Source organism: Melospiza melodia, chromosome 21 (genome assembly GCF_035770615.1).
Source record: "Melospiza melodia melodia isolate bMelMel2 chromosome 21, bMelMel2.pri, whole genome shotgun sequence".
Lineage (NCBI taxonomy): Eukaryota > Metazoa > Chordata > Aves > Passeriformes > Passerellidae > Melospiza > Melospiza melodia.
The window spans coordinates 3,074,353-3,102,075 of record NC_086214.1 but is presented as its reverse complement, the minus strand read 5'-3'; the positions used below and the strand labels follow the sequence as shown (position 1 = coordinate 3,102,075).

The 27,723-nt window shown below is 54.9% G+C and overlaps 2 protein-coding genes across 4 annotated transcripts; both read left to right on the top strand.

The window, feature by feature from the left end:
- Positions 1-3,711: 3,711 nt before the first annotated feature.
- MLXIPL (MLX interacting protein like) lies at positions 3,712-21,676 on the top strand. 3 transcript variants are annotated; one of them, XM_063173946.1, is made up of 17 exons: positions 3,712-4,326; positions 10,251-10,357; positions 10,501-10,583; positions 10,774-10,863; positions 11,054-11,098; positions 11,390-11,588; positions 12,250-12,327; positions 15,805-15,977; positions 16,060-16,654; positions 17,285-17,358; positions 17,692-17,866; positions 18,513-18,625; positions 18,826-18,906; positions 19,111-19,238; positions 19,541-19,664; positions 20,773-20,902; positions 21,326-21,676. In XM_063173946.1, the coding sequence occupies exons 1-17, from the start codon at positions 4,031-4,033 to the stop codon at positions 21,457-21,459; spliced, it is 2,625 nt and encodes an 874-aa protein (XP_063030016.1). In that variant the 5' UTR covers positions 3,712-4,030; the 3' UTR covers positions 21,460-21,676. The 3 variants fall into 3 exon arrangements, with proteins under 3 accessions (XP_063030016.1, XP_063030015.1, XP_063030014.1); XM_063173945.1 differs by having other exon boundaries at positions 17,695-17,866; positions 18,787-18,906; positions 21,326-21,671; XM_063173944.1 differs by having other exon boundaries at positions 18,787-18,906; positions 21,326-21,671.
- Positions 21,677-22,093: 417 nt separating this feature from the next.
- Positions 22,094-27,683, top strand: TBL2 (transducin beta like 2). Its single transcript, XM_063173789.1, has 7 exons — positions 22,094-22,322; positions 22,409-22,533; positions 22,696-22,880; positions 23,497-23,648; positions 24,734-24,860; positions 25,496-25,648; positions 27,113-27,683. The coding sequence occupies exons 1-7, from the start codon at positions 22,193-22,195 to the stop codon at positions 27,567-27,569; spliced, it is 1,329 nt and encodes a 442-aa protein (XP_063029859.1). The 5' UTR covers positions 22,094-22,192; the 3' UTR covers positions 27,570-27,683.
- The last annotated feature ends 40 nt before the right edge of the window (positions 27,684-27,723 follow it).

The window sequence follows — 27,723 nt, the reverse complement described above, 5'->3', positions numbered from 1 at the left end:
TCTCCTTAGCAAGATGCAGAAAAGTCTCTTTTACACCATATCCCCTCATTATCTTTAACCAGTGTGACATTTGTCTGGAAGACACTGTCCCCATCTGCCCTTGTGAGACCTGATCTGCAGGGCTGCCTCCACCTCTGGGGTCTTTAGCACAGGAGAGATGTGAAGCTGTTGAAGCCAGTCCAGAGGTGGCCACTGAGATGCTCCAAGGGCTGGAGCCCCTCTACTGTGGAGAGAGGCTGGGGATGCTGGGGGTGTCCAGCCTGGGAAAGAGAACTTAGAGCCCCCTCCAGTGCTTGAAGGGGCTCCAGGAGAGATGGAAAGGAACTTTGGACAAGACTCTGGAGTAACAGGACAAGGGGGAATGGCTTCCCACTGCTAGAGGGCAGGGTTACATGGAATATTGAGAAGCAAGTCTTTCCTGTGAGCATGGTGAGGCCCTGGCACAGGTTGCCCAGAGAAGTTGCCCCTCCCTGGAAGTGTTCCAGGCCAGTTTGGACTGGGCTTGCAGCAACCTGGTCTAGTGGAAGGTGTTCCTGGCCATGGCAGTAAGGTTGGAATGAAATATGTTTAAGTCCCTTCCAACCCAAACAACTCCATGATTTTTTGAGGTGATACCTCACTTTTCCTAGAAGCTCCAAGGTTGCTGTGCATCCTCAGGCCTCTCTTGCTCTCTCCAGGGAGGTTCAGCTTGTCCCACAGTAACAGAGATGGGATGTAGTGAGCCAGCCCTCTCCAGCAGGCTCCACTTTCTGGGCAAACAACCTGGCATACATCACCATCATGAAACCCAATTAAAATGCAATGTCAGTGTGAAAAGAAGGGATTTGAGAAGTGTAATATCACCATTTCATTTCTGTTGGTCCCCAGAGGGTGCTCTTGCCCAGGGTTTGCCAGGCAGCTTCCTGAGGGAAATCTGGCAGACAAGGAGAGCCCAGAATTATTCTATGAGGAGTCTGGCTGCAGGCTGCAATTTTCTTTTCTATGTTCCTTACTCTGTCCTGCCACTACATGGAGTGTTAAGATCCTGTCAGCACTAGCTGTTCACACAGGGAGAGAGGCCATCCATGGAAAAAATCACCAAGAACCTCATTGCATAGATATCGAATCATGGACTTACAGAATGGTTTGGGATCTTAAAGCTCATCTGGTTCCATCTCTCTGCCATGGGCAGGAACACCTTCCACTAGACCAGGGTGCTACAAGCTCTGAGTTCCCATCAGTTAGCTTTGCTTTGGGCACACAAAAAATTTTAATGGTTCCAGTCCTCCATCAGTTTACCCAATTCCTGATTGGACTTTTGGTTTCACAACATACTGAGATGAACATGCCAGCCCTTCCTTTGCCTGGTGCCCCTAGAAACACAGAATCACAGAATATTCAGGGTTCAAAGGGACCTCTGGAGATCATCCTCTCCAACCTCCAGCTCTGAAATGTGCTGAATAACCACCTCCAACCATTCCCTGTTCCTACTGCATCCACGTCTACACTGTCAGCGCCTGTCACCTCATTCACCTTTTTCCTAACAGTCCTGATCCCTTTTCTTGCAAGGATGCCATTCCCACTTCTGACCACCCATTTTCTTCATCTCTGTGACCTTTTCCAGTGTTTCTCCATCTTTTCTGAGCCAGGCACCAGAGCCACACACACTTGTGAGCTTGCTTTATACGGGGGCAAGCAATATTTTCCTTGCAATATCTGGAGCCTTTTTTTTCTTTTTAATTACTCATGAGCCTTCAGCTGATGTTTACAGGGACCTGCTTACAGTTACCTTTAGCTCTTGACTGGCGTTAATCTAGAGTCCCCTAGTGTACAGTGAGGGATGTGCTTCACTTTACCCTTAACATTGACTCTCATTTCCAATGGCATCACACATTTTAGGACCCAAACAGTCTTTTACAAATTTCCTCAGCTCTGCAACCTACCTGCCCCTGTGTAGGACTCCTGCTCTGCTCCCTGGTTGACTAAGGATCTGTCACTCCCTCCTCCAGGCTGGATGCCCTTTGCCTGTGGGATTTTCCTTCTCTGCAGCATGAGATCTGCTGGACCAGGAATGAGGGAGTTGTGATGTTCATAAAAGCCTCACTGATGCACTTCTCTGTTTCCCTCAAACAGATGTTATCTCAGAGGACTGAAGTCTGTCTGGGACTGGTGAACAGATGGCAAATGATTTTGGTCAAAATCCTGGGAAGTCTTTTGCACAGCATGAGTGGAATGTGCCCAGAAAGTATCTGTATCTTTGACATCTTTGTTTCTTTGTGCCTTACCTAATTCTTCATTTCCTAGGTCACTCACATGCCCGTTACTACTTTAAAATATATACAGACAGTAGTTTTAAAATTACTTCTCTCTTCAACATCTTGACAGGCAGCTTGGGACAGGCTGAGGTGGTTGTAATGGATCACAGAGGAGAAAACAAAGCTGCAGACCCACAGAAATCTGTCTAGAAAATGAAGACGTGGTTCTTAAGTGAAGAAATGGTGTGAAAGGGAGGTTTGCACCAACCAGTGTAGAAGCTGTCCAAACCACCTTCTTGTGCATATTCTTCTTCCAGATCTGGAAAATACCCTGGATAGCTGCTGGCCCTTCTTGGTCTCACTTGGGCGATATGAAAAGTATTCAGCTCCATCTACAAACTGGATTAGGGTTCCAATGTCTGCAGCCGTCTATTCTGAGTTTATACTGTATCTCCATCAGAGGTACCTAAGATCTCTGCCTGAGTGCTTTCCAGAGTGCTTTCCAGGCATGTGTGCTCCTTCCAGGCTGTGGGGCTGGGAAAGAAGTTGCCAGAAATTAGAAAGCAAATAAATGTTTTAAGTGTGAAATTATATGTACTGTGTCCTTCTGTGGCTCAGGTCAGTGAGCAGATGCTTGCGACACAGGTCTGGCTGGGATGGCACATTCTACATCCTGTATTTGTCCAAGATCCACTGTCATGGAGCAGGGATTGGTGCATCAAGCCCTGCCTGCCCAAATCTCTCAGGAAACCTCAGAGGTGAAGGCAACCCAGGGCGGATTTAGAGTGGATATTAGGAAAAAAAATTTTCCTGTGAGGGTGGTGAGGTCCAAGCACAAGCTGCTCAGAAAAGCTGTGGCTGCCTCATCCCTGGAAGTACTCCGGGCCAGGTTGGACAGGGCTTTGAGCAACTTGTTCTTGTGGAAGGTGTCCCTGGTCTAGTGGAAGGGGAGTGGAATGAAATGAGTTTTAAGGTCCCTTCCAACACAAATCATTCTAGGATTTGATGATTCTTTCATTTTAAGGACTACGTGACAACAAGGTGTGTAAATCCCACATACCCAAACTCATATCTGTTCTCTCTCATATTTGTTGTTTGTATCCCCTCTCCTGCTGGATCACAGCTTTGCACAGGCTTTCCTGAGCTGTTTCTTAGCTCGGCACTTGGCTCAGTGCCTTGGCATTGCGCTGAGCTGAGTGCCCGTTGCTATAATTTTACTTGTTTGTGTCCCTTAATCTGTATTTGTTCCCTTGAAAGTGCAGGGAGATCCATTAAAGCAGAGGCACTGGGTAAATACTGCCTGCACTTCACTCCACCAGCACCTCGGATCAGTGATTAACTCCAGGTAAACAGAGCCGACTGCCAGCCAACCCTTGGCCACAGCAAGGGGGGACAGGGGACGCTCCTCCCCAGGTGTGTGGGGATGTAAAAGCTGGGGTTGTCAGGACACTGCTAGAGCAGGATGGTGGCATGGAGCTGAAGCTCTGGTGCTTGGTGGCCATTGGACGTGTCCTGCTGATGGTCTGCCATGGGCGGGATCAGCCACCAGCACTATAAATAGCGCTGGCAGTGAATCTGCCCTGGGGAACCAACCGCTGAACCCTGGAGCAAGGAACAGACAGTGGCGTGGGCTGGCTGGAGGAGGTGCCTAGGAGGAGGCGTGGTGCCAGTGTTCTGTACTGGGGAGTCCAGCATGTGCTCGATGCCAATCCAGTGTCTGTAGGGCTTCAGCTCAACTGGGGCACAGATCACAGTGCTGGGTCAGATCCATAAGGGTTCCCCAGTAGGCAGCAGGAATGGCAGGAACTCAGGTGGGACTGCCGGGACCTTTCCTGGAGCCTCCGGTTGGGCCTTGCCCCGTCTCCGACTCTGACTCTGACTCAGAGGATGCAGCTGTGTGTGGCACAGGACCCAGTGCTGCGACACAGAACTACTCCCAGGTCATCCACAGCGGCCACTTCATGGTGTCGTGCCCGCACAGCGACTCACTGCCCCGGCGACGGCACCACCGTGCTGAGCCCGAGCTGGCTGATCCCCGGAGCATTGACCCGACCCTCACCCGGCTCTTTGAGTGCATGAGCCTGGAGTACAGGTGAGTCCCAGAGCCCTTGTGTGTGTCTTAAGGACCCCCAGCTAGCTGAAGGCAGGAGGCTAGATGAGCCCCGTCCCCCAGCCAGGAATTTGTTTCCCTCTGACCTCCTCTTCTCCATGGGCTGTGATGTGTCATATGCTCAGAAATTGCCATCCTGGGAAGTTTCAGGGAGAAAGAGCTGATGCCGGGTTGTTGGCTGTGGAGCCAGGTGATAAGCTTCTCTGTTCCACGTGTAGCTTGACTCTCCTCCATTTTCCCATGAGATCTGGTGTCACTGTGCCCAGCTGTATTTCCTCCTGGGCCAGACCTAGCACACTTTGTATAGCAGCAGTGACCCTGTGGACAGCTAACACTCAGTTCTTTGGCAACCCAGCCCAGAGCAGGAGTCCTGCCTTCCGTCCTTTACTCTGTCCCCATGTCCTGAGGTTATTCCATGACATGCAGTAGCACTTGGGACTGAATAGCTGCATGGGTTTCGTCCAAGGTCTCCTGAAAGCTTTCCTCCTTCTCTCCTGAAAAATCAGATGGATGCCTGCATTGTTCCTCTGCCTGACAAATTGCCAAGGCCCAGTGACAGCTCTTTGGTGACAACAGGACAGACTGCAATGTGCCTTCTATGGCCACAGTCCACATTCTTGGAGGCAGCTCCCTTCCTTTGCCAAGCCCCAAGGTTTTGAGTTCTCTCCAGCATGGCATCAGCATGACTTGCTCTGCTGGAGTCAGTGCCAAACTGCGTGTATAGCTCTCCCAAAATGTCCAAATGATGATGATGTTCTACCATGTGAAAGCAAAACCTCAGCAAAGCAGCCTTGAAGAGGTGTCCATTACCTCATCCAGTATGGCTGAGCTCTCAGGTTTGTCTTAGAGTCCTTGAATGCTCAATGCAATAGGGAATGTGGTCACTGCCAGGACATCCTTGGGGATGCTGGGCAGAGAGACAGCACTCCAGTTCCCACATGGCTGTGTACTTCTGACCCATCACCATATCCTAGGTGGTGGATGGGATCATCCCAGTTTGCCAGCAGCCAGCACAGCACAGCTCCGCTCCAAGGAGCTGGGGAAGCCAGTGCTCTCTGGGAGCACAGGGAGCTTCAGCATGGGGTGACCCAGGTAAGGATCATGCTTCCTGGTTGGGCAGGTCACCCTGAGTGCCACAAACAGGGGTCATAGAGACACTGGTGGCCTTGCTGTCTTTTCCTCTCCCAGCCCCATTTTTTCCATACCTGAGCCCTGCAGCTTTGAGGCTGGAGAAGCAGATACTGTCACACCAGGGTGTTCAAACTGTAGACTCATGAAGTGCAAGGCAGCTTCAGTGTGCCCCTGGGCTCTGGAGATCCCAGGCAGAGTGGAAATGGACAGGATACAAGGGCTTTGACCCTTGGAGTACTGTGTGTGACTGGGGGCTGGCCATTCCACTACAGTCAGGGTTCCATTGCTCCGGTTCTCCTTACTCCCTGGACTCTCAGTGGCACATTTCCTTCCTGCAGTGAACATGGCAGTGCAGATACTGGCTCCTATGTAATGGGACACTCACCTAAGCCTTGTCCAGGGATGGGACAGCCACAGCTTCTCTGGGCAGCCTGTCCAGGTACCTCACCACCCTCACAGGGAAGAATTTCTTCCCAATATCCCATCTAGCCCTGTCCTCAGACACTGTGAAATCAGTCCCCCTTGTCCTGTCACTCTAGGCCCTTGATCAAAATCCTTCTCCAGCTCTCTTGGATCCTCTTTAAGCACTGGAAGAGCTCTAAGGTCTCCCTGGGGCCGTCTCTTCTCCAGGCTGGACAACCCAGCTCACTTTGCCTTTCTTTTGCTAATACATTTTTGACACACTTGTAGGCAGCAGTTGGAGAAAGGTATCAGGGTGAGAAAATAGAGTTAAGTGTTTCTGGTGCATTTCTACATTTAGTGTTGTCTGATTTGATACTTCTCTGCATCACCTGCCATTTTCCACTTCCCCTCCCAGCCAGGTTCCCAGAGGCAGCACAGCCTCAGTTGGGGTCACCAGCCCAATATCCTCCAGCCCTCAGGAGAGCACCCACAGTTAAGCTCAGACTAACTTCCTAACCAAGGAGAAACCACTGTAAGCTGTCACCTGGAAGGCTCCTGTGGAGTTCCTCATACAACCCTCATGCAGGGCAGGGCTAGATCCAAAGCCAAGTCAGGTTGCTCAGGGCCATCACTTTGACAGATGGAGCCCTACGATGTGACCCCACCACCTGTCCAGCCTACTCAGGGTTGCCCCTCTCCCACAGGGAATTGCTGTCCATGGCTCTAGTTTGGAGTTTACCTGTTCCAATTCTTATGTCTGTTTCCCCTTGGCCTTTCTCAGTGCATGTTTGAGAACTGTCTGGCTCTGTCTCCTCCTTAGGGCAGCTGATGGCAGTAATTCTCTCTTCACCTTCTTTAGGCTGAACAAACCCATCCTTGAGAGTCCTCTTCTGTCACATATATTAGTCCTCAACGACCTTGATATCCTCCTCCAGGACCACTCCAGTTTGTAAACCTCCTTCTCTTGTCCATTGGACACAATGTCCAGACTTTGCCATAGCAGTGTGGAGCAGAGGGGAAAACTACCCTGTCCCCTCATGAGCTGTGACTGCTACAGCCACCCATCCTTTGCTGTCTGGGCTCGCACCATTTCAAAGGTAACTCACTAAGCTTTCCCTAAATATTTTTCAATGGTTACATCTGGAATTCTTCCCCTCTCCAGCATTCCTCCTCTGCATTTCACAAACATTATAGCAGTCCTGTCTCAGCCTAAGCAATCATTCTGGGGATATGACTTATCTTCCTTCCACAGGCAGGACTGTGCATCACTCCTCACTGGTAAAGAACTGCTCTCTCCACATCAAGGTTTGCTTCCCACATTTTGATTTGTTTCTTCAGATCCCCCAAAGGGAGGCAACTCCCGTCTCTGAGGTCTTCCTCCTAAGGCTAGGATGAAGCAGTTCCTTTTTACCTGTAATCCAGGACATTTAGAGCAGCTTCCTGTGTAATGATACTTTCCCACTCATTCTCCTGCAACATCCTGCATTTGTTGAATCCTTCCCTAGAATGTTGTTTCTCTCTACAGCCCACCTGGCTGCATCTCATTACCCAAAAAGCTGAGGGTGGAGCTGAGCTCCTTCACAAACTGCTGACATTTTGGCCTTAGCACGAGAAGGCTCATCCTCTCTATCACCACAGTGTGGCCTGCACAGTGTCATGGCTGGGCTCACACTCCCTCTTGTGCCTTACTGTTGGGAATCACTGACCTGGGGAGCATCCTCCCGAAGGAAGGAAAACTGGGGGCAGATTGGGAGATGTGAACTGCAGTCACTTGTGGTCTTACCTGGCAACATCTGTCTTGTGCTCCAGAGAGATTTGACAAGAAAGGGACAGCAGACTGGGAAGTTTCTTGGAGTATACACTCAGTCTTTCTTGTGATTTAAAACAAGGTGTTTGGGGGGCCAATCCCCTACTAATTCATCCTCTTGTCAGCCTGCGTCCACCCTGGGAGAAGTGGAACTGCTGCTATTGATTCTTTAATTCACAGTGCCTTAAATGCTCACACAGGGGTAGTGAACACCAGGCAGAGACTCCAGGAATGCAGTCACTGGAGTTCATCATTCAACCCTATTTTTTCTTGCAGAAGAACTCCAGTCTAGGGGGTCTAATGAGTGGGAAAGGCTCGTGCTCGGGCTAAACACACCCACGCTGCATTGTGGCTCTGCTGTTATTTGTGGCAGGGAGTTGCCCTTCTTTCTTCTGTCATTCCCCAAGGTTTCCCCTTTCCCCATTCCCTGAAACTGCTGGATGGGTAAATGAGTCACAGACCAAACAAGGTACTGCTGGATCCATGCCAGTGTTGGACCCAGGCTGAGCCCTGTTGCCACCTCACCCTATTCCACAAACACCCTGTAGCCAGTGGCAGGGTCTGTGTCCCCCTCCTTCTGATAGTGTAGGCAGCAGGACCCCCAACCTGTTTGGGGCACCCTATAACCTTCCCAGGTTCAATGGGAAGTTTGCATTCATCTCCCCAGGGGAGATTAATTGCAGGGAAGGGTGGGGTCCTTTTCAAGGCATAGCAGGGAGCAAAGATCAGCCTGTTAAGCCCCAAAACTGAAAGGATCATGAAGGGGGTAAAAAAGCATTTGGTGATAAAGCTCAAAGGCATCTGCTGCCTCCAGGCCCCACAGCAACTCCTAGTCATGGCCCACTGGCCTCACACGAGGCCAAGGTGTGTCCCACAGGCTCAGGCTGCTCTTTTCAGCTGGCTGTGAGTGAGGAACATGGCCTTGACCAGCATGATCTGGCCATGTGCCCAGGAATCCTGTCCCTTCCATTGGCTCCTCCACTTGGCACCATCTTGCTGTTTGCCATGCGCGCCTGGGGAAAGTTCAAAATCCTGGTGATAGCAGAGTGGTCAGTGTCAGCCTTAACTCTCTGTAGGCTGGAGTCACAGGTCCTTCTCCAGCCCCTGGGGCCATGTGTCAGGCTGGGTCTCCCTTGGGAGACCATCCTCATCCACTCCTGCACCTGCTCCTAGACACATCCCTGCATCAGGCTCTGGAATTGTAGGGGTACCCAGTCTTCTCCCTCTCCCAGAGGCAGATTTCAAGGAAGGTTGAAACAGAACCCACCAAAATCATTATTTGAGAACATTTAGAGGTTTCACCAGCTTCAATGAACAAATCAAAGGCTTCATGCACCACTCTCGTTCCTAGCACCTTCCCCTTCCTGGGGACACAGCCGTGTGGCACCTGGAGGGGCTGGAAACAGGGGATATACAGCACCCTGACACCAACTCAGATTCCACCTTTCCTGCTCCAAGCATGTACCAAGGAAAAGTGGAAGTCAAAGCAGCACCAAGATATTTAGGGTAAAAACTGTCTGCTGGAGAGGGACATGGCTTCTCAGGCAGAAATGCCAGGCAGCCTGCAGCTAGCTCTCAAAGTGACCCCTGGAGCACCTGGCATTGCCCCGAGGCCCACGCCATGTTGTTGGGAGAGCTGGAGATGTGAAATGGATCCCAAAGTAAGGCAGAGGGACCCTGGCCTTCCCCACAGAGTTCCTGGGGCAGCAGGACACTCAGGAGCTTTTCGGTGGCTGCACATGAGGGACTGTGTTCCTTGGCTGGATGGAAACAAGACGAGGAGTGAAATGAGGCTTCCTGCACTGCAGGTCCCGTCAGGGACATCACCACCACCACCACCACTATGATGAGCTGCAGAACAAACACAGCTGCCTCTGGGAACCAGGAAATGGGAATCGGGGAGCTCAGCTCGGGCTGGGGGGGCAGGTTTGCAGCAGTTGGTATGGAGAGCCAGGGCAGCTCTGACTGGCTGGTATCGCTATGTGTGTGTCTTGGAGCACAGGCAAGTGTCCCTTAACATCCTGAACATCCTCCAGTGTTATCCTCTCTTCCCAGACCCTCCATAAGGGCTGCCCTTGATTGCCTCAGCTGAAGGCAGCATTTTCAAGCCTTGCCTGGTGTTAAAGGAAGGGTCAGAATTACCTGTCCAAACACTGTGATGATGAAAGAGGCACTACAGTGCATGTTACCACACATCTCACCTGGGCAGGAAACTTACCTTCCTGTCCCCCAGGGCCAGGACACAGTTGGCTTGGTCAGGAGCAGCAGGATCCCACCTCAAAGCTGGGGTTCAAATATCAAGGAATCAATGCCTCAATGGGCTGTGCTTTAATCCAGGGGTTTGAGAAGCCTTCTGTGGGTGTGTGAAGCTCAGGGTTTAGGTCAGTGCTGTTCCCAGGGTGTGCAGGAGCTTGGAATGCTCCAGTGGGTGCTCCCACAGGTGCCTGGCAAGTACCTGCAGCAGAGTCACATGGCTGTACCTACTCCTGACCTGCCACCAGGTTGGTGGCCTCTGTACATCTTTCAAGGTGGTGCCCCTCAGCCTCCCCTTTGCTTGGTGTTTCAGTGGGAAGCTAGTATCTCCGAAGTGGAAGAATTTCAAGGGACTGCGTCTGCTTTGCTGGGATAAAATTCGACTCAACAATGTGATCTGGAGAGCATGGTACATCCAATGTGAGTATGGGTGTCAGATCCCACTCGGTCTGCCAGATGCCAGGCTGTGCCAGTGGGATGGGGCTGGCACTGGAATGACTGTGTACAGGTGCAGAGATAGGGATGGGGCATGGATACAGCCAGCTGTATTCTCCCCTGTGCAGATGTGGAACGGAGGAAAAACCCTGTGTGCGGCTTCATCACCCCTCTGGAGGGCATGGAGGCTGATGAGCACCGAAAACCAGAGGTAGGGCAGGATCCCTTGCAGCTCTCTTGGGCAGCACCAAGGTCTGTGTGGCACAGCAGGGATCTGGGGACATGTTGCATTTCATAGATTTGCTGGAAAAGGTGTTTCTGATATGGCACATGGAAAGCAGCCCTGGCTATGGGGTGCAGAGCCAGAGAGCTCAGCCTTAACCCCCTGTCCTGCCCCCCAGGCTGTTGTGCTGGAGGGCAACTACTGGAAACGCCGCATTGAGGTGGTGATGAGGGAGTACCACAAATGGAGGATCTACTATAAGAAGCGGGTGAGTGGCTCTGGCCATGCTGCTCCCCATCCTGCGGCAGTGCCAGCAGTGGGATGGAATAGTGTGATGGATGGAACATGGTTCCCTGGAGCAGGACATGACAGGCTTTTGCCAGCATGGGAGGGGGATGCTGGCTGACCCCTGAGCTCTCCCTGCCCGGGGCATGACCTAGGCTCTCTTCTCCTTCCAGCTCCGAAAATCCACACGGGAGGGAGGGATCTCCAGTCCAAAGAGGGTGAGTCTGCTGAGACTGCTGAGGGTGGGAAGAGGGAGAAAAGGGAGGACAGTTTGGACCCCTGCACTGGGCAGAAGGGCAAAGAAAAGCAGGGCATGATAAGCCCATTGGAATGAGATGCTAAGCATCTGGGATGCTGGATCCACCCTCTGGAAGTAGCCAGGAGTTAAGGTTTGGAGGGAGCAAACACTGCAGGGAGCATGGGAGCTGCCAGGGGAGCAGCCAGGGAAGCAGACATGGACCCCACCCATGAAAGGCGTCCACTCGGCTCCTTTGCTCTGCCTCATGTAGGACGAGGATGTCTGGAGGCCTACAGAGAAATGGTGCAACCAGCTCTTCTGCAACGTAGTGCCCATGCTGCTTGGGGATGAGGAGGAAGAGCGTGCGAGTAGGCAGCATTTTGATTTGGACACCTTCCTCTCGGACATATCTGACACCCTCTTCACCATGACACAGATGCCCAGCACCCACCAGGCACTCCCTGAAGATGGTAGGTGCTGCAGACCATGCTTCAGCAGGATGTGAAGGAGGAATCCAGATGTTGTGTCTTGGTTTAGCCCCTGAGAGCTGCCAGCCACGTCCTTTGAGCAGGCAGGGTCCCCAGGCATCTGCCTTGATGGGGCAGGGGGAAGGGATGTTCCTGTTCTTCTCAAACAGGAGCCACCAGGGGAGAGGATGCTTGAGGAGTGTTTGGGCAGGGTGGGATCATCCCCTTCTCCTGTGGTTCCCTATGCACCAGCATGCTGAGGGCTGAGCTCCCCAGGGACCACCAGCACCATGAAGGACTTTGCCCCAGCCCCCAGGGCAGGTCCTTCTCCCATGGCCACTCTTTGCTGTCCCTACCTGGCATCTGCAGCTCCAGCCCGGTCCTGTGCCAAGAATCAGCCTTTCACTGGGGTTCCTGGGAACTGGATGAGGCCCTAGAGGGGCTGATGGACAGTGGTGAGATGGGATGAGATGGCCCTGGCTCTCCTCAGGGTAGGCACTTATATCCCTGCCCAGGGCAGGGTGCAGTGACACAGGGTGATTCTGGGGTGACACAGAGGTGTGGAAGCCAGGTAGCTATAAGAGCAGTGGTGGGAGCAGCCCTCAAGGTGGGTCTCAGGGATGCAGTATCTGGGCTTTGATGTTCCAGCTCTGCCCTCTTCCAGCGTATGTTGGGAATGCTGACATGATACAGCCGGATTTGGCACCCCTGCAGCCCAGCCTGGATGACATGGACATATCAGGTAAGAGGCAGCCTGGATGCAGTACCACATCCCACCCAGTCCTGCACACCGTGACTGCTTAAAATGGAGGGACACAGGTTTGGCCTGGCAGTAGTGGGAATTGCTGAGACAGGCAGAAAGCACTGGACATCTAATGGCATAGGAAAAGCAGCATGGATGGGCAGGGGCTGAAGGTGGAGCCTTGTTGTGCCTGCCTGACCCTGGAAAGAGGCACAGGAGGTCAGGAAGGGCTTGGCCATGAGGTGTGGGAGGGGATTTCTACAAAAAGAGGTTATTTCCAGGAGTGCTAAAGGCCCTCATTTTGACTGCAAATAGAGGAAGGACAATTGTCCCCCAGAGCAGGAGGAAACCTCTAGAGAGTAGATTCTGCTGAGTCCCCTCCTCACCCCACTGCCCAGCCAGCCTGGGTGGTTGGCTTGGAGCTAGGACCCTGCACAGGGCTGTGCTACATCCCCTGGGGACAAGTCACTGTCCCTGCCAGGCTGACCAAAGACAAGTCTGGCCCTGGTTTCCAGCTCAGCTGGGACATGTCCTGGTCACAGCAGTGTCCCCAAATGCCAGGGCAAGGCACTGTTGGGGACCAGCTTTGCCCTCTAACATGTCAGAGCTGTGCACATCATGCAGGGTGGGAGCCTGCTGGCTACCCAGATATAGCTAGTGTCCTTGGGCAGCACCAGCATCTCCAGACCCCTGTGTGAGCAGCCTGGAGCTCCATGGCCTGTCTCCACTTCCTGGAGCAGGAAATAAAAAGGGTACTTGCACCATATGGCTTTGGGGTGTTGCAAGACCAGATGCTGGCAGGGAGCAGGCTAGGCACTCCATGTGCCAGGGCAGGTGGTAGCATGGGTGCCCTTGGGATGGATACTCTTGGGATGGATGAGGTGAGAAGACTCCTGCCACCACCCTCTCAAACTCATTTCAATCAGAGATCCCATCAGAGTCAGGCATGCTGGGAAGAGGGTCTGTTGCCATAGTTGGTGCTTCACCTTCTGCCCCTGGTGCCCCAAGTGGTCATCAGTTCCTAGAAAGTGTGACATCTCCAACTGGGTTAAATTGACACTTGGTGTCAAGTGTTCCTGATGCTGAGAGGGCCTGTATGGTGTCGCAGCAGCAGCTCCAGCACCTCTCCGAGGGCCCAGCATGGTCTCAAGGAGGAGGAGATGGCTCAACAGGAGATGGCAGGAGCACGGTGGTTCCTTTCTGAACCAATATATCAGTTAGGTTAGCTTTTTTCTGGGAAAAAGGCCTTTTGCTTTAGGGTGCTTCTTGGCAATGGGATGGGTGCAGACCACATTACAAGGAAACATCCCTTCCTGCTCTAACCATGTCCAGTGCCTCAGCCCAGGGACACTGCTGGGGCTGGGGAAGGTCCCCCAGTCTCTCTGTGGCTCCTGGTCTGCCCGGCTTAGTGTGTTCTGGGACGGAGCAGCATCCCCTGGGGTGCTTGGAGATCTTTTGATGGGAGTTTTGTCCTGGATGAAGCAGCTCCCTGGGTGATAAGGTGTTACATCTGAGCACTGTGTATGCCATGCACCCCTGGGACCGTGGGGAGAGTGGGGAGAGGAGGTTGGGGTGCTGGGTGCCAGCCAACCCAATTATGTCCCAAAACGTCACTTTTTCAGCAGGGCAGGCAGCTTTGGAGCAAGGATCACCCAGCAGCCTCATGCAGAGCTACACAGGGCAGGCATGTGGGGTAGGCACCATGGGGTCACAGGGCTGTCATTGTGTGGGGTGGTGTGGCAGAGCTCAGTGCCTGTCAGTCAGTGCCTGCAAACCAATCCCCAAATGAGGAAGCATCTTGTGTCTGCGGCGGGTGCTGGAGTGCGGTGTGAGGCAGATGGACAAGTCCTCATGGCAGAGGCGAGGGAGCAGCCCAGCCCTGTGCCCTGCTGGCACTGTGCTTCAGGTAGGATTGGTGCTGGGCACTGGGGCTGGGCTGTCCGTCCCATGGGGTGGCAATGCCCTGCTGCACTGCAGGACTCTCCCCAAAGCCTGGGACAAGTGCTGAAGGGTCTTTGGGTTGGAAAGGCCCAATCACACTGGAGAGCATCCCTAGGTTTGAGCAGGATACCAAAGCTGTGGTTTGCTGACCATGCAGGCTCTTCTCCCTTGAGCAGGCTGCGCCCTGGCCATGCCACACTGCCTCAAGTGTAACAGGGTGATACAACAGTGAGGAGGAGCATGGGCAAGAGCTATGGGGTGAGGAAGAGGCAGGAGAAAGGAAGGACAAGGCTCCCAGGGACTGCCAGGCATCTTCCATCCCTGTAGCACAGTGAGAGGCACAAGAGGGTCTGACAGGCATGGTGAGAGGCACAATAGGATCTGCAGGCTGAGCATCACGAATTCCTATAAATACCTGCAGAGCTTCAGCGCTGGTAGCAGGGACATCCTGGTGTGAGCATGGCTGAGGTGGGAGCAATGTGGGGCTGGACTGCATCCCAGGAAGCCCAAGTTCCTGCCTGGCAGCACTGCAGCACATACAAAGCACTGGCCTTTGGAGGGGCAGGGATGGCCCTGACATGCTGTCAGGCATTCACCATGGCTGTTGCAGGGGTAAGGGGCACTCTGAGAGCTGACTGGGACATCTCAGCAGTGGCTCTGTCCTGTCTCACATCAGTGTTCCCCTCAGATGGTAGCGCATAGCGTGCTGGAAACATCACCATGCCCAGTCTCCTGCCATCCCACAGTGCTGGCGTGTTTGCTCCTCTGGTGTAGATTCAGCAGAGGGCCTTTGTGGGTCCCATCCAGGGCACCCCAGCTGCTGGAGCCTGGATCGGAGCTCTGAGCATGGTTGTGTACACCAAGTGGGCAGAACTAGCAGCAGGGCCTGGAGCTGGCACTGCCAGTGCTAGCCAAGGGCTGGAGAGCATAGCTGGGTGCTTCCCAGAGGAGGTGCAAGTGCCTGTCCCCAGTGGCTGCTCAGGCACTGCACCTGTGCCAGTGGCTGCTGGGCAGCAAACCTAGTGAACTCTCCTACTCCATCCTACAGGGAAGCATCCAGCAATGCCATCTGTGTCCCACAGTCATCCTCTCCATGATAAACCCTCCCTGTGGCGATGCCAGAGCCAGCATTGACACAGGCACTGAGCCAAGGCATTCATGGGGCTGATGTACCCAGGGAGACAGCTGCCAAAAGTGTGGGGCCCACCCTTTGTGCTGTGGTGTCTGGGCCTGCGGAAGGACCAGGGCTGTGGGAAGGAGAGAGGAAGGGAGCGGGAGTCGCAGCAGGGTCACGCGGCTTGGCTTCAGGAAGGCCATGGGATGTGGTTAGCCACAGGCTGCACGCACAGCAGCACTGGAGTGGGCAGCACAGAACTTGTTGGCCATGGGTGAAAATGTGCTTGAGCTGCCCTGGCCCCAAAAAGTGCAGAGTGCCAGTAGCAGGGTATGGTTCCACCCGTCATGCCCCAGGGCATCCCCATCCTCTCTGGGCAGGTCCATTTATGCCAGTCACTGTGTCTCTACTTGGCTCTGCAGAAATCTTCACCAGCCACCGGCCACCCCCATCTCAGACACAACCGGGCTACCAGGATCCATCCTGCTTCTCGCCCATGGCTGAGCCCCTGTTCAGCAGTGGAGGGTCCCTGATGGGTGCTCGGGCTCTGCCTGCGAGCCCCGAGGCCCCACTCCTAGCTGGCACCCTCCTCCAGGTGAGTGAAATCCCAGCCTGCAGCCTTTGGCTTACTGGTGGTGTACCAGTCACCCACCCTGACCCTGCCATGTCTTCTGCAGCCCCGTGGTGCCTCCCAGCTCAGCCTCCACAGCGCCTTCCTGGGCTCTGAGCTGCCCCTGACCCCCCTGCCCCCCGAACCCCCCGACGTGGCACCCAGCAGCCTCAGCCCCCAGCTCCGACACAAGCCCACACTGCAGTACGACTTTCCTGGCAAGTGCCTCAGCCTGGAGCCACCAGCACCCCCCTATGTCCCCCCCATCCCATCCCCCCGGGCACCACTGCTGAGCCTGGAACCCTCCTTCTCCCCCACCTCGGCCTCCCGCTCTAAGTTCCCCTACAGCAGTTCACCTGACCCCTCGCTTGCCACTCACCCTGCCTCCCCTCTCTCGAGCCCTTGCTTTGCTCCCTACGTCCCAGGACTGGGCCATGCCACAGGCATGGGGCCCCAGGGGTACTCCAGTCCTGCTGTCTCCCAGCTCCTGCCCCCTGCCCTGCTGGGCAACCCTAGGTTTACTCCCGCCAAGGGGCCACCCCAGGGTGAGGGTGGGCGGCCCAAAGTGAAGTCCAGTGGCACCAAGGCAAGGAGGCTGCCAGGACACCCCCTGTCCCACCTGCCTGAGCCCAACCCCTGCCCGAACCAGCTCCTGACCACAGGTAACAGGGTTGGGGGGCTGTCGGGGGACACAGGAGTGAGGCGGGGGGCATGCTGTTGTGGGGATCAGAGTGGGGACCCCATTTCTTCCTGGGGTTGGGACACAGGGAATACTGGGCAGGGCACAAGGCAGTCCCCATACTGGGGTAGTTCCAAACCCAGGGGTGAAGCCATGTGTGAGGGATCAGCCCTGGCTTCAATGGCCTCAGAGGGAAATGCCGCCCAGCCCCAGGACTTGGCAACAGGCACTGCTAGGAAGTTCCTAGCAATTCCTAGAGTCCCTAGTCTGACCTTTATGGCCCTGTTGGCACAACAGGCTGGGGGGTTCACTGCTGTCCTGCCTGATATGCTGCCTGTGGGTGTGATGGGACAGTCCCTTGGGCACAGTTATGGCCCTCTGCTTGCTTGAGGAGGGGCTGGAGCTCCCTGCCTGCCTGAAGCTCCTGAGAACTCTCCTGTGAGGAGAACAGACTCCTCCAGAGGTGCATCCCTGTTCTCTGGGGCAATCCAGCAGCGAAGGGGCTGCAGCAGTTCTGGTGCAGGGAGGGGCTAGCTGTCTCCTGGGGCAGGGAAGGTCACCCCAGCCCCAAGAGCCCCACATAGCAATGCCCATCTGCTTCGTGCCCCCTCAGCCAAGCAGGACCTGGCGCTGGATATCCCTTGCCCAGTAGGTGCAGGACTCATGCCCATGACCCCTGACTCTGAGGTAAGCACTCAACAACCCCCCAGGTTGGGAATTGCCTTCTCCTGGCTGCTGGGGAAGGGGTGGAGATGGGTTCTGGGGGTCACATTTTGGTGTGGGCTGGACAGAAATGGAGGGAAGAAGGGGGCACATGGCTGGGTGGCTGGGGATGGCAGGAGTTGCCTGAGTTTCTTCTTTAAAACAACCAAGGCAGAGGTAAGAGACATCTCACTTGCAGGGCCCCTTTTCTGGGGCATTGTGGCTGCCCCTGCAGATAGTGGCAGGGGCTGCACATCCTAGTGCAACCTGGTATGCATGAGGTGTTGATCCCTCAACTCCCCTCCCTCTGTCTTCCAGCAGCAGAGCACTGTCTCCAAAGTCCCTGCCACCTTCCTCTCCAGAATGTCCCAGATGAGCCCAGGACTGGCTCCTGGCTCCAGCCCTTCTCAAGTGTTGCTGCACACAGTAGGCACACAGCTGGGCCCCCTGCAAGGCACCAAGGCAGAGCAGCTGTCCCCCACCTCAGCTTGTGGTGAGTCTGGAGCACCCCAAGGAGCTCCACAGGGCACTGGGGCTCCTGCAGAGAGCTCAGACCAAGCACTGTGGGAATTTTCATTTTGGCTGCAATCCTGGCTATTTCTATTTAATCTGATGAGCATGGAGGTTTCCTTCTGTGCCTTTTCACCTGCTTCTTTCTCCAGCAGCAAAAGCAGAAATAGGGAAAGACAAAAATGGAGCAAAATGTCGGACTGTGGTTTTGAAACCCCGGAGCTTGGTTTTGGAGCAAGAAGCATCCGCTTTCACTCACAATAACCAGTGTGGCTGCTGGAAACCAGGATCTGGTGTTGTTCCCAGTTCAGTTTGGCGCTGCTCACCAGAACCTTGCCGCCCTCACACCTCTTTCCATGCAATTTCTACCCCAAGAAATGCTGGGAATTTAAAACCTCGAATCCCAGATGTTCCCATTTCTGAACAGCTGTAAAATGAGAGGGACTTGGGATAATGTGTGCTTGGAGGCTGAAGAGGAGCATCCCAATCAGCTGAGTGGGGTGGCTTGTCCTGAGGTGGGGGCAGCACTGTGGGATGCCCCTCTCTGCCTGCCCCAGGTGCTGAGATGTCACCTTGTCATGAGTGCTGTTGCTATCCCTCTCTTCAGAGCAGCACCTTCCCTTTTTCAGGCAGTGACTGGCCCAAGCCCAGCCAGGCTTCCCCAGGACTCACTGCAAGGCAGGGCACTAGCATCTCCCTGCACCAGCCCATGTCCCGTCCGGGAAGGCCTGAGTCCACCAAGGTATGGCAGAAGCTGCCAACTTTATATGCACCCCCCTTTCCTCCTCCCCCCAAGACACCCTCCACCCTCACTTCAAGCTTTGGGCCAGCCTGTTCCCAGTGGGGCTGCTGGCCCATGGCTGTCCCTGCTGCGGGGAGGTGCCTGACGGCGCTGACCTGCAGCTGGAGAGCCGCCGCATCACACACATCTCCGCTGAGCAGAAGAGACGCTTCAACATCAAGCTTGGCTTCACCACACTGCACAGCTTGGTGAGCACACTGAGTGCTCAGCCCAGCATCAAGGTGAGAACCCAGGGCCAGCCCTGGGCATGGAGGGACACGGCACATCACCCAGAGACACTGCATCCCTGCTGTGACCCACAGCTCAGCGCTCCTCTCCTGCACCCCAGCCTGTGGTGCAGGAGGCTGGAGCACACAGCAGGCACACAGTGCGGCTGTGTGAGGGTGGTCTGGGCCCCCTTCCCCTCTCACCCCGTGCCCCCCCAGGTCAGCAAGGCCACCACCCTGCAGAAGACAGCCGAGTATATCTGCAAGCTGCAGCAGGAGCGGGCAGCTCTGCAGGATGAGGCACAGCGTCTGCGGGAGCAGATCGAGGAGCTCAATGGCTCCATCAAGTAAGGGGGGCGTGGCTGGGGGAGATGGGGGAGCACTGCCTGCTTTGGGGTAGCCAGGCAGGGCAAGCAGCAGGATATGGCAGGATGGCAGCAGGACATGGCAGGTCTCCCTGGAGAACCTCCCAGCTGACTGGCCCTCCTCAAACCCTCTCTGTGGGAGGGCTGATGCTCAAGAGGCAGGACAGAGGCAGGGCCAGGTCTCACACCTGCCCTGGGAGGGGGACATTGGCTGGCAACTCCTGCTGAGTTTCCATAGCTCCCAGTCCCGAACATGGCCCCACAATACTGGTTGTGCCCCACAGCCTGTGCCAGGAGCAGCTGCCGGCCACAGGGGTGCCCATCACACGGCAGCGCTTTGACCACATGCGCAGAATGTTTGACGAGTATGTTCGCTCCTCCACATTGCAGAACTGGAAGTTCTGGATTGTATCCTTCGGGGCCAGTGCCTGCTGCTCCATCTCACCCTCCACTGGAGGCACCAGGTGCTCTGGTTCATCCGCTGCTACTGGGTCTTCGGGGTCCCTCAAGCTCAGGAGGCTTTGGGGACCACAGGGAGATGATTCCCAGCCAAAGTCGCATGGTGGGAACATGCTGATATTCTGTGTTTAGGAGGGATATTCTGCTCCAAGGGATCAAAAACAGTTGGTAAATGGTCCTCAGGGAGAAGGGAAGTGGAGCTAAGCTTATGGAGGGAATTGCTCTCGATGACATGGGAACTGGCTCTGAGAGGCAGTAGCCATGGATTAGGAAAGGTCCAAACACAAAGCTGTGGACATGATGGCTTGGTCTTCGTGGTTGCATGCCATACCCTGGAAGCACAGGGATGGGGGGAGGATCAAGGGCCAAGGAACCTGTGGGCAAAGAGGTGGATCTGTTCCTCTCTGAGCACAATTTAGACACACTGGGACTCACTGGCAGAGCCTTTGAGTGTGTGAAATCCCAAGTGGCAGAGTGATGAAAGGCACTGCTGCCCATGGTCCCATCCAGATGCCACAGGGCATCTGGACCAGGCAGAGGTGACTTCTGATGCAGGGCTGGGGAGCTCCTTCCTCATGGGCTCTAGGATATGCTTGTGATAGAGGTATCTCTGTGGATTACTGCCTGCACAAAATCTGCGGGCTGGTCCCTGCAGGTTGGAAGCAATAGGGGAGCTTATGGGACACACTGATGTCCTGCCTTGCCCCTGAGCACTTTGCTAGCTTGTTCCCTGACCTGCTCTGGAGGACATGTCTTCTGTCTCAGCAACCTTTTCTGTAGCCCCAGCCATGACAGGGCTTTTGCATCTCTCCCACTGCCTACCCAGGTGACACTTATGCCATCACCGTAGCAGCTTGGGCTAGTGCCAGGTGAGGTGCTGTGCTGGGAAGGCAGTCAGCAGGTCTGTTCCATGGCCTGTCCTGCTGTCCCAGCAGTTCTGCTCCATGTCCAGACAAGAAAGTCTGTCCTACTGACATATGAGGGTGATGCCCACACCTGGGAGGAGTGAGACCCTTGTCATAGCAAAGCTGGTCCTTAACTCCTCTGATCCCACCAGTTCAGTATCATCATCCGGCCCCTCTTCGAGTCTTTCAATGGCATGGTGTCCACAGCCAGCATGGAGAGCCTCACCCAAACATCCCTCGCTTGGCTGGACCAGCACTGCTCCCTCCCAGCGCTTCGGCCAAGTAGGTGATACTGTGCCTGGCAGTGGCACCCTGAGCAAGTTGGGTTGGCATGGACTTCTCAGTCCAGGAAAGGCATCCTCGAAAGGCAGAGGGGAAAAGGACAGGGGTGTCCTGGGGGATGGCAGGGCTGATCTGTGGGATGTCCTTGGGCTCCTGCTCAGTGATTTCCCGTGCTCCTGTCACACCCACACCCCAGCTGAGCCGGAAGTGTCCCAACTCCATGTCCTGGTAGGGCAGGCTCAGCCCTCCCCAAAGCCCCTCAGCCCACCCCAAACCCACTCTCAGGGAGGGTTTCCTTCCACCGCGTCTTCTGGGGCTGTGGAAGCGACCAGTCCCACCATTCTGGGGGCTGGAACAGGGCCGGGCAGCGCCGTGTTCCCCAGGATGGGTCACGCCTTCCAGCCCCGTCCCCTATCCCCGCAGCCGTCTTGAGCTCCCTGCGGCAGCTGAGCATCTCCACCTCCATCCTCAGCGACCCGGCCCGTGTCCCCGAGCAGGCGGCGCAGGCAGTGGCGGCGCTGGGACGCCCTGGCGGCGCTGGGACGCCCTCCATCTGACTGCTCCAGGGGCTCCGGGGTGTCCCACGGGCACCGGCGTGGGGAGCCGGGACTGCACGAGGGCTGTTCCGCCCTGTCCCCCTGCAATAAAGGACTTGTTGTGCCACGGACTCCGCCTGGTTCTTCAGCCCCGGCGCCGCTTTGGGCACGGCCGGGAAGGGCCGGGACTGAGCGGGGTGACACCGGAAGCCGTGAAAGCCGGGACTGGGAGTGGGGCCAGGGGCTGGGGGAAATGAGGGAAACCGAGCTTGGGGGCAAATGAAGGAAGAGGCTGTGGCGGGGGGGGGGGGGGGTGAAGGGAAGTGCGGGCAGGGGCTGGCGGGGGCTAAGGTAAGAGCTGGGGGGGGTTGAGGGCCGGGACCTGGGAGAGCAGGAACTGGAGGAGAGCCGGGGTTGGGGAGCATGTGGGCGGGGACCGGGGTGAGGGGGACGTAGAAGCTGGGATGAGAGGAGCCCGGGCTTCGTCGAAGGCACGGGCTGGGGTGCTCAGGTGCTGGGGGAGTGTTAGAAGAGGGTCTAGGGGGGTTTACGGGGCTTTGTGGGAGGCAAGGGCTGAGAACAGGGACTGGGGGGGGGGGGCAGTGAGGGGTGTCCTTTGCTGAATGGGGGACGGCCGGGGTGGGGGGTGCAGTACCACCGCCAGGGGCCGCCCTGCGCGTATTACCGGGGCCGCGTATGCGCACACGGAAATTTCCTCCCTCCTGGTACCGGCCGCTGACGCGGCGGCGGGAATATGGAGGTGGTGGCAGGGCTGGGCGGGTCGGTGCTGCCAGGCGCCCTCATCGTCCTCCTGCTGGTCCTGCTGCTGGCGGTCGCGCTGCACCGCTCTGCTCCGCGGGAGACCCCCACCGTCCCGCAGGACGGTAAGTACCGTGCGGACAGTGGGGCACCGGGCAGCGCGGAGCGGAGCGTAGCTGAACCGTACCCACCGACCCCTCCGCTCCCGCAGAACCCAGGGCGAACGGGCACGCCAGGCCAGAGGAGCCGCGGAAGGCGAAGCCGGCGGCGAGGGCTCGCAGGGAGAAGCCGCACCAGCACAGCTTCGCACACCGGCTGCTGGTGGCTGCCCTCAAGGTACCGCGTGTGCACGAGGCCGGTGCCTTCCCGGTGCTGATGCCAGTGGCTCCTCGGTATCGGTGTCCCCCTCGATATTGGTGTCCCCCCTCCCTGGTGCTGGTGTCCTGCTGCTCCTCCCCATCCCCTCCCGCGTCCTTCGTGACAACTCTCTGTCTGCAGGGCCACAGCAGCCCGGTCACCTGCCTGGACTTCAGCAGCAACGGCAAGTACCTGGCATCATGCTCTGAGGACCGCACGGTGCGGCTGTGGAGCATCCGGGACCTGGCAGGGCGGGAGCACCGCTGCCTGCGCGTCAACATGGGGCTGGACCACGCCGAGCTCGTCCGCCTCAGCCCCGACTCACGGTACGGCTGGACCTTGTACTAGCACCGGGATGTCCTGCAGAGCCGCCAATCTCACGGCCAAGCTGTGGTGGAATCAGTGGTGTTGCTCTGGGATGGGTGGAGGCAACATCTCTCACTGGGTCATCACGATATCATTGACTTATGGCCTTTTCTGAGAGCAGCTGGCATTTAATCACAGAATCACAGTAGTTCGAGGGAACCTCTGGAGTTCATCTAGTCCAGCTCCTGGTGGGTTAATGTGGTTTTCAGGGCAAATATCTCTGTGCACAGCTTGCTGCCCCCATGGAAGGTACCTGTTGACATCACTGCCAGCTGACAGTGCAGCTGGAATGTGCTGCTGAGTCTCTCCAGTGGTCAGGGGAGCTCTTGCTGGGTGGGAAATCTGGCAGAAGAATATCTTTTGGCTTTTTGGTCTCTTTTAGAAAGAAAAGAAGGGATCTTGTTTCCTGGTGTGGATAATAAATTTCATTCTTTTTCATTCAGTGTTGCAGTTGAGCCAACATAGGGAGAGAAGTTGGTGCCCTTGTAAATATTTTTACGTGGCAGCATGTCCCTCTTCCCAGGTGCCCCTGAGTGACCTGGGCTGAGCTAGGGCTCAGAGCCTCTCCCTCCACAGGGCTTTTATTGTCTGGCTGGCCAATGCTGAGACCATTCGTGTCTACAAGATGACCAAGAAGGATGACGGCAGCTTCACCTTCACTGCGACTTCTGGGGACTTCCCAAAGAAGCACAAGGCTCCTGTCATTAACATAGGGATTGCAGAGACAGGTATGGAAATGAGCTGATCACCTCTCCAGTACAGCTTTGATTTCCTTGTGAAGCTGCTGGATTCAAAGTGTTAGAGTTTTTGGCGTTCTCAGGGCTGTGGACAGCACCAGTACTGAGCTTTGTAGTCTATTAGTTTTTTTTAACTTAATTTGCTGCCAACTGAACCAAAAGGTGTTGTTTTCACACCAATAATATCCCTGTAACCAGCTCCCCAATATGCACAGTTTCTTAATTTACATTTCCAGGGATGCTGTTGCAAAGAGGTCTGGTCTCAATATTGAGAGGATTGCTGTTCTCTGGGCTGCCGGTCTCTCTTTAACCAGTCAGAAATCTCTCTAGTGAGTTAATATGGTCTATCTTGAACTTCTGGGATCATCTAGAACAGAGATGGGAGTGGATGGGTGGAAATTACATTTTAGTGGTGAGGGCTTCATGGATTAATGTGTCAGGTATGTGCCAGTGGCAATTGGAAGCAGGTGGATGTGAGTTCACCTCTGTAATAGGAGAGCAGGAAAAATGTTAACTGAGACTGGAGCTGTGAAAGCGAAAACTTAAACCAACTACCTGGAAGGTAAACAGGTAACTCCCTGCCTGGGCTGAGGTGGCAAAGGGGAAGTGGGAACAAGCAGCAGTCCAGCGTGGGCACAACCAGCAATCATGGATCATGGTGTTGTGACTGGGATTCAGTTGCCTGCCTGCAGTCCACAGCTTGAAAGGTCCTTATCCTCAAGCTGATTTTGGGCATGCAGGTCAGATGAAGTGTTTGTTCTTGTTTGTGGCACAGCCCAGTGGGGCTGCATGTGGGGGTCCCAGCTCTGCTTGTGGTACTCAGGGTTCTGAGTACAGGGCACACATGGGTTCAGTGCTTCCTGCTTGCTCAGGAGCCAGGGGAGTACTGAGGCATAACCAGGAGCTGAGTCTTGTGATACTGCTCTTTACCCTGTCCTAGGAGACTGATACTCCCTGGATTTTGGTGCTGCTGCTGGTTTTCTCCAGCTGCAGGGAGAGGTTATCCTGGGGCTTCATTGAGTCTGTGGTAGTGTTAGGTCTGGGGGCTCTCCTGATCTTTGCCTTTTTTTTCCCAGGGAAGTTTATCATGACAGCTTCCAGTGACACCACCATCCTGATCTGGAGCCCAAAGGGTGAAGTCCTGGCCAGCATTAACACCAACCAGATGAACAATGCCTATGCCACAGTGTCACCCTGTGGGAGGTGAGTGACAGGCAGGATTTCAGGCTGCTCCTTCGAACAGGGATAACATCAGTTCAGACCATTGGCAGTTAGTTGCTACTGTAATGCAACTTTCTGAGGGTTCCACAGTTTAAAAAGGTATTTTGACCTCCCAGGAGATGGAGCTGATGTGGGGTCAAGAACTCTTGTTCTGTCATCCTGCCTCAGCGCTACTGTTCTGGTAACCTGAGAACAGCTTTGGCCTCAGATTGCAGGGGTGGGACAGAGCAAATGGCTTATGCAAAGAAAACAGCATTTTGAACTTGTCTGTGACCTCTTAAAGGTTAATTACAAAAATAAAGGTTTTATTTCTGGGAGATCTGTTTTTTGGGGAAATCACTTGCTGCTGTTGGTTGATTTGCCTTGCTCCTGGCATGAGGAGGTTGGGGCTAAAAAGCATTTAGCTCTTCTACTTTGACCAGAGAGTTTCTCATTCCTGAGCTGTTCTGGTGTCCTTCCTTACTGTTCCCTTTACCAGCCAAGTTTCAGGGAAAAATTGAAATTAAGATGACCAGACTTGAGTGCAGGAGTCAGGACAGGTTTGCAGAGCTGTGGCCTTGCCTCGCTCAGGTTCTCTGTAAGAGGCAATCTGTGTGTCTGCTTATTCCTTCACACAGGTTTGTGGCATCCTGTGGCTTTACCCCTGATGTGAAGGTATGGGTGGTGTGTTTTAGCAAGAACGGAGACTTCAGGGAGGTGACCAGGGCTTTTGAGTTGAAGGGCCACACTGCTGGTGTACAATCCTTTTCCTTCTCCAACGACTCAAGGAGGTATGTGTGTGTTACTTGCTCTTAGTTACTGTAAGGACATGTAAGCTCATCTCTTTCAGTGTTCACCAGCTGCACCACTGAGCTGCAGGGGGTAAAACACAACACTGCTCTGGGGAGCCAAATCTGGCTTGTGCCACCCTGCTTATAGGAATCTCATGTGGTTTAACAAGACCAAGTGCTGATGCTGCACCTGGATCAGTGTGGAGACAGATAGGCATGCCAACCCTCTCCCTTGGAGAGGTATCCCTTGAATAAGTTATGATAAGATCTTCTCAAACCCTCCTGGACTGAGAAATCCTCTTTGGTCATGGTGAGTTCCCAGCATGCTTTGGAAGCCCATGTAAATTTGTTGGGACCGATTGGTTTTCCCCCTTTGTACTACTCCCAGTTTTCCCCATAAAAACCCCTGCTGCTGCCCCGTTCAGGGGGGGAGCTGCTATCCCTGGCCTCCTTGGCAGGGTGCTGGAATAAAGGCTACCCCTGTGGAATAACCACACGATGCTCCTGTCTCTTTGTCCCTGTGTTGGCCAGGGTACACTTAGCAAGGCAGAGCTGAAATCACTGCTCAGAGCTGAATTGCCTGCCCCTTGCTGAGGTTACCCAGCAGTTGAAGGACTGCCTGAGACTCCTAGAAAGTTGTCTCTTGCGTCATCTCTCTCTGGGAAGGTTGCGGCATCCAGGCTGAGCCATCAGACTCCTGACTGGCCGCCCAAACAGAGCAGGGCAACCCCCGGTATCCAAGATGGGGATGAACAGATTGAGAGCAGCCTGGGGGTGCTTGTGAGTGAGAAGTGGACATGACCCAGCCCAGAAACTCCTCTGGGTTGATCCCACAGCGCGTGGGTAACAAGGGAGAGTGGAATTCTGCCCCTCTGCTCCACTCTCAGGTGAGACCCCACTTGCAGAGCTGCCTCCAGTTCTCCAGCACAGGAAGGACTTGGAGCTGCTGGAGTGAGTCTAGTGGAGACACCAACATGATCAGAGGGATGGAGCAGCTCTGGTATGAGGAAAGGCTGAGAGAATTGGAATTGCTCAGCCTGGAAAACAGAAGGCTTCAGGTTGTGGTTTTCTAGGACCTGAAGGGAACTGACAAGAAAGATGGGAGAGAGATTATTTACAGGGGCCTGGAGTGACAAGATAAGGGGGATTGGTTTCAGACTGATAGAGAGTGGGTTAGGTGGGATATTAGGAAGGAAGGCTTGGTTGTGAGGATGGTGAGGCCCTGCCACAGGTTGCCCAGAGAAGATGTGGCTGCCCCATCCCAGGAAGTGTTCAAGGATGTGTTGGAGCAGCCTGGTCTAGTGGTAGGCTTTTTTGCTTTGGAAAAAGAACCAAGACTGTATCTGTGTATAGACTCACACTTCCCAAGAGATAACCTCCACAGAGTATTCCTGGTTCATGGACAGGGCAGGGTAAGAGGTGCCACCCTTTTTCCATGCACTCACTGTGCTCTCTTGGCTGCAGGATGGCGACCGTGTCAAAGGATGGCACATGGAAGTTCTGGGACACAGATGTGGAGTACAAGAAGCAGCAGGACCCACACCTGCTTCTGACAGGGCAGTGTGCAGTGCTGGAGCCATGCCGCATTGCTCTGTCCCCTGACGGCCGCACAGTTGCTGTGGCGAGCGGCACAGACATTGTGGTGTACAACACACGGCGCGGTGAGGAGGAGGAGCGTTTTCTTGGCGTGCACAGCCACTGTATCACAGACCTTGCGTTTGACACCACTGGCCGCTATGTTGTGTCCTGTGGGGACCGCGCTATCTGTGTCCTCCACAACACTGCCGGGCACCGTGCCGTGGTGGAGGAGATGGAGGCCATGCTGAAAAAAACTGGGAACAAAGCCACGCAGGAGAGGCTGGAGCAGCAGATCTCCAGTGCTCGCAAAGCACTGGCTGCCATCTATGGCAAGAAGCACTAAGCTACCTGTAAAGCAGGAGGCAACTGTGCTCTGCCTTGGAGATGTTTTGGTTTCTTTTTTGTTTTTTTTTTTTTTAGTAACTGTGAACAGCAGTAATAAAAGAGTGCCCAGGTCCTTCCTTTCGTGCTGTGTGATGGGCGGGACAGGGCTGGGG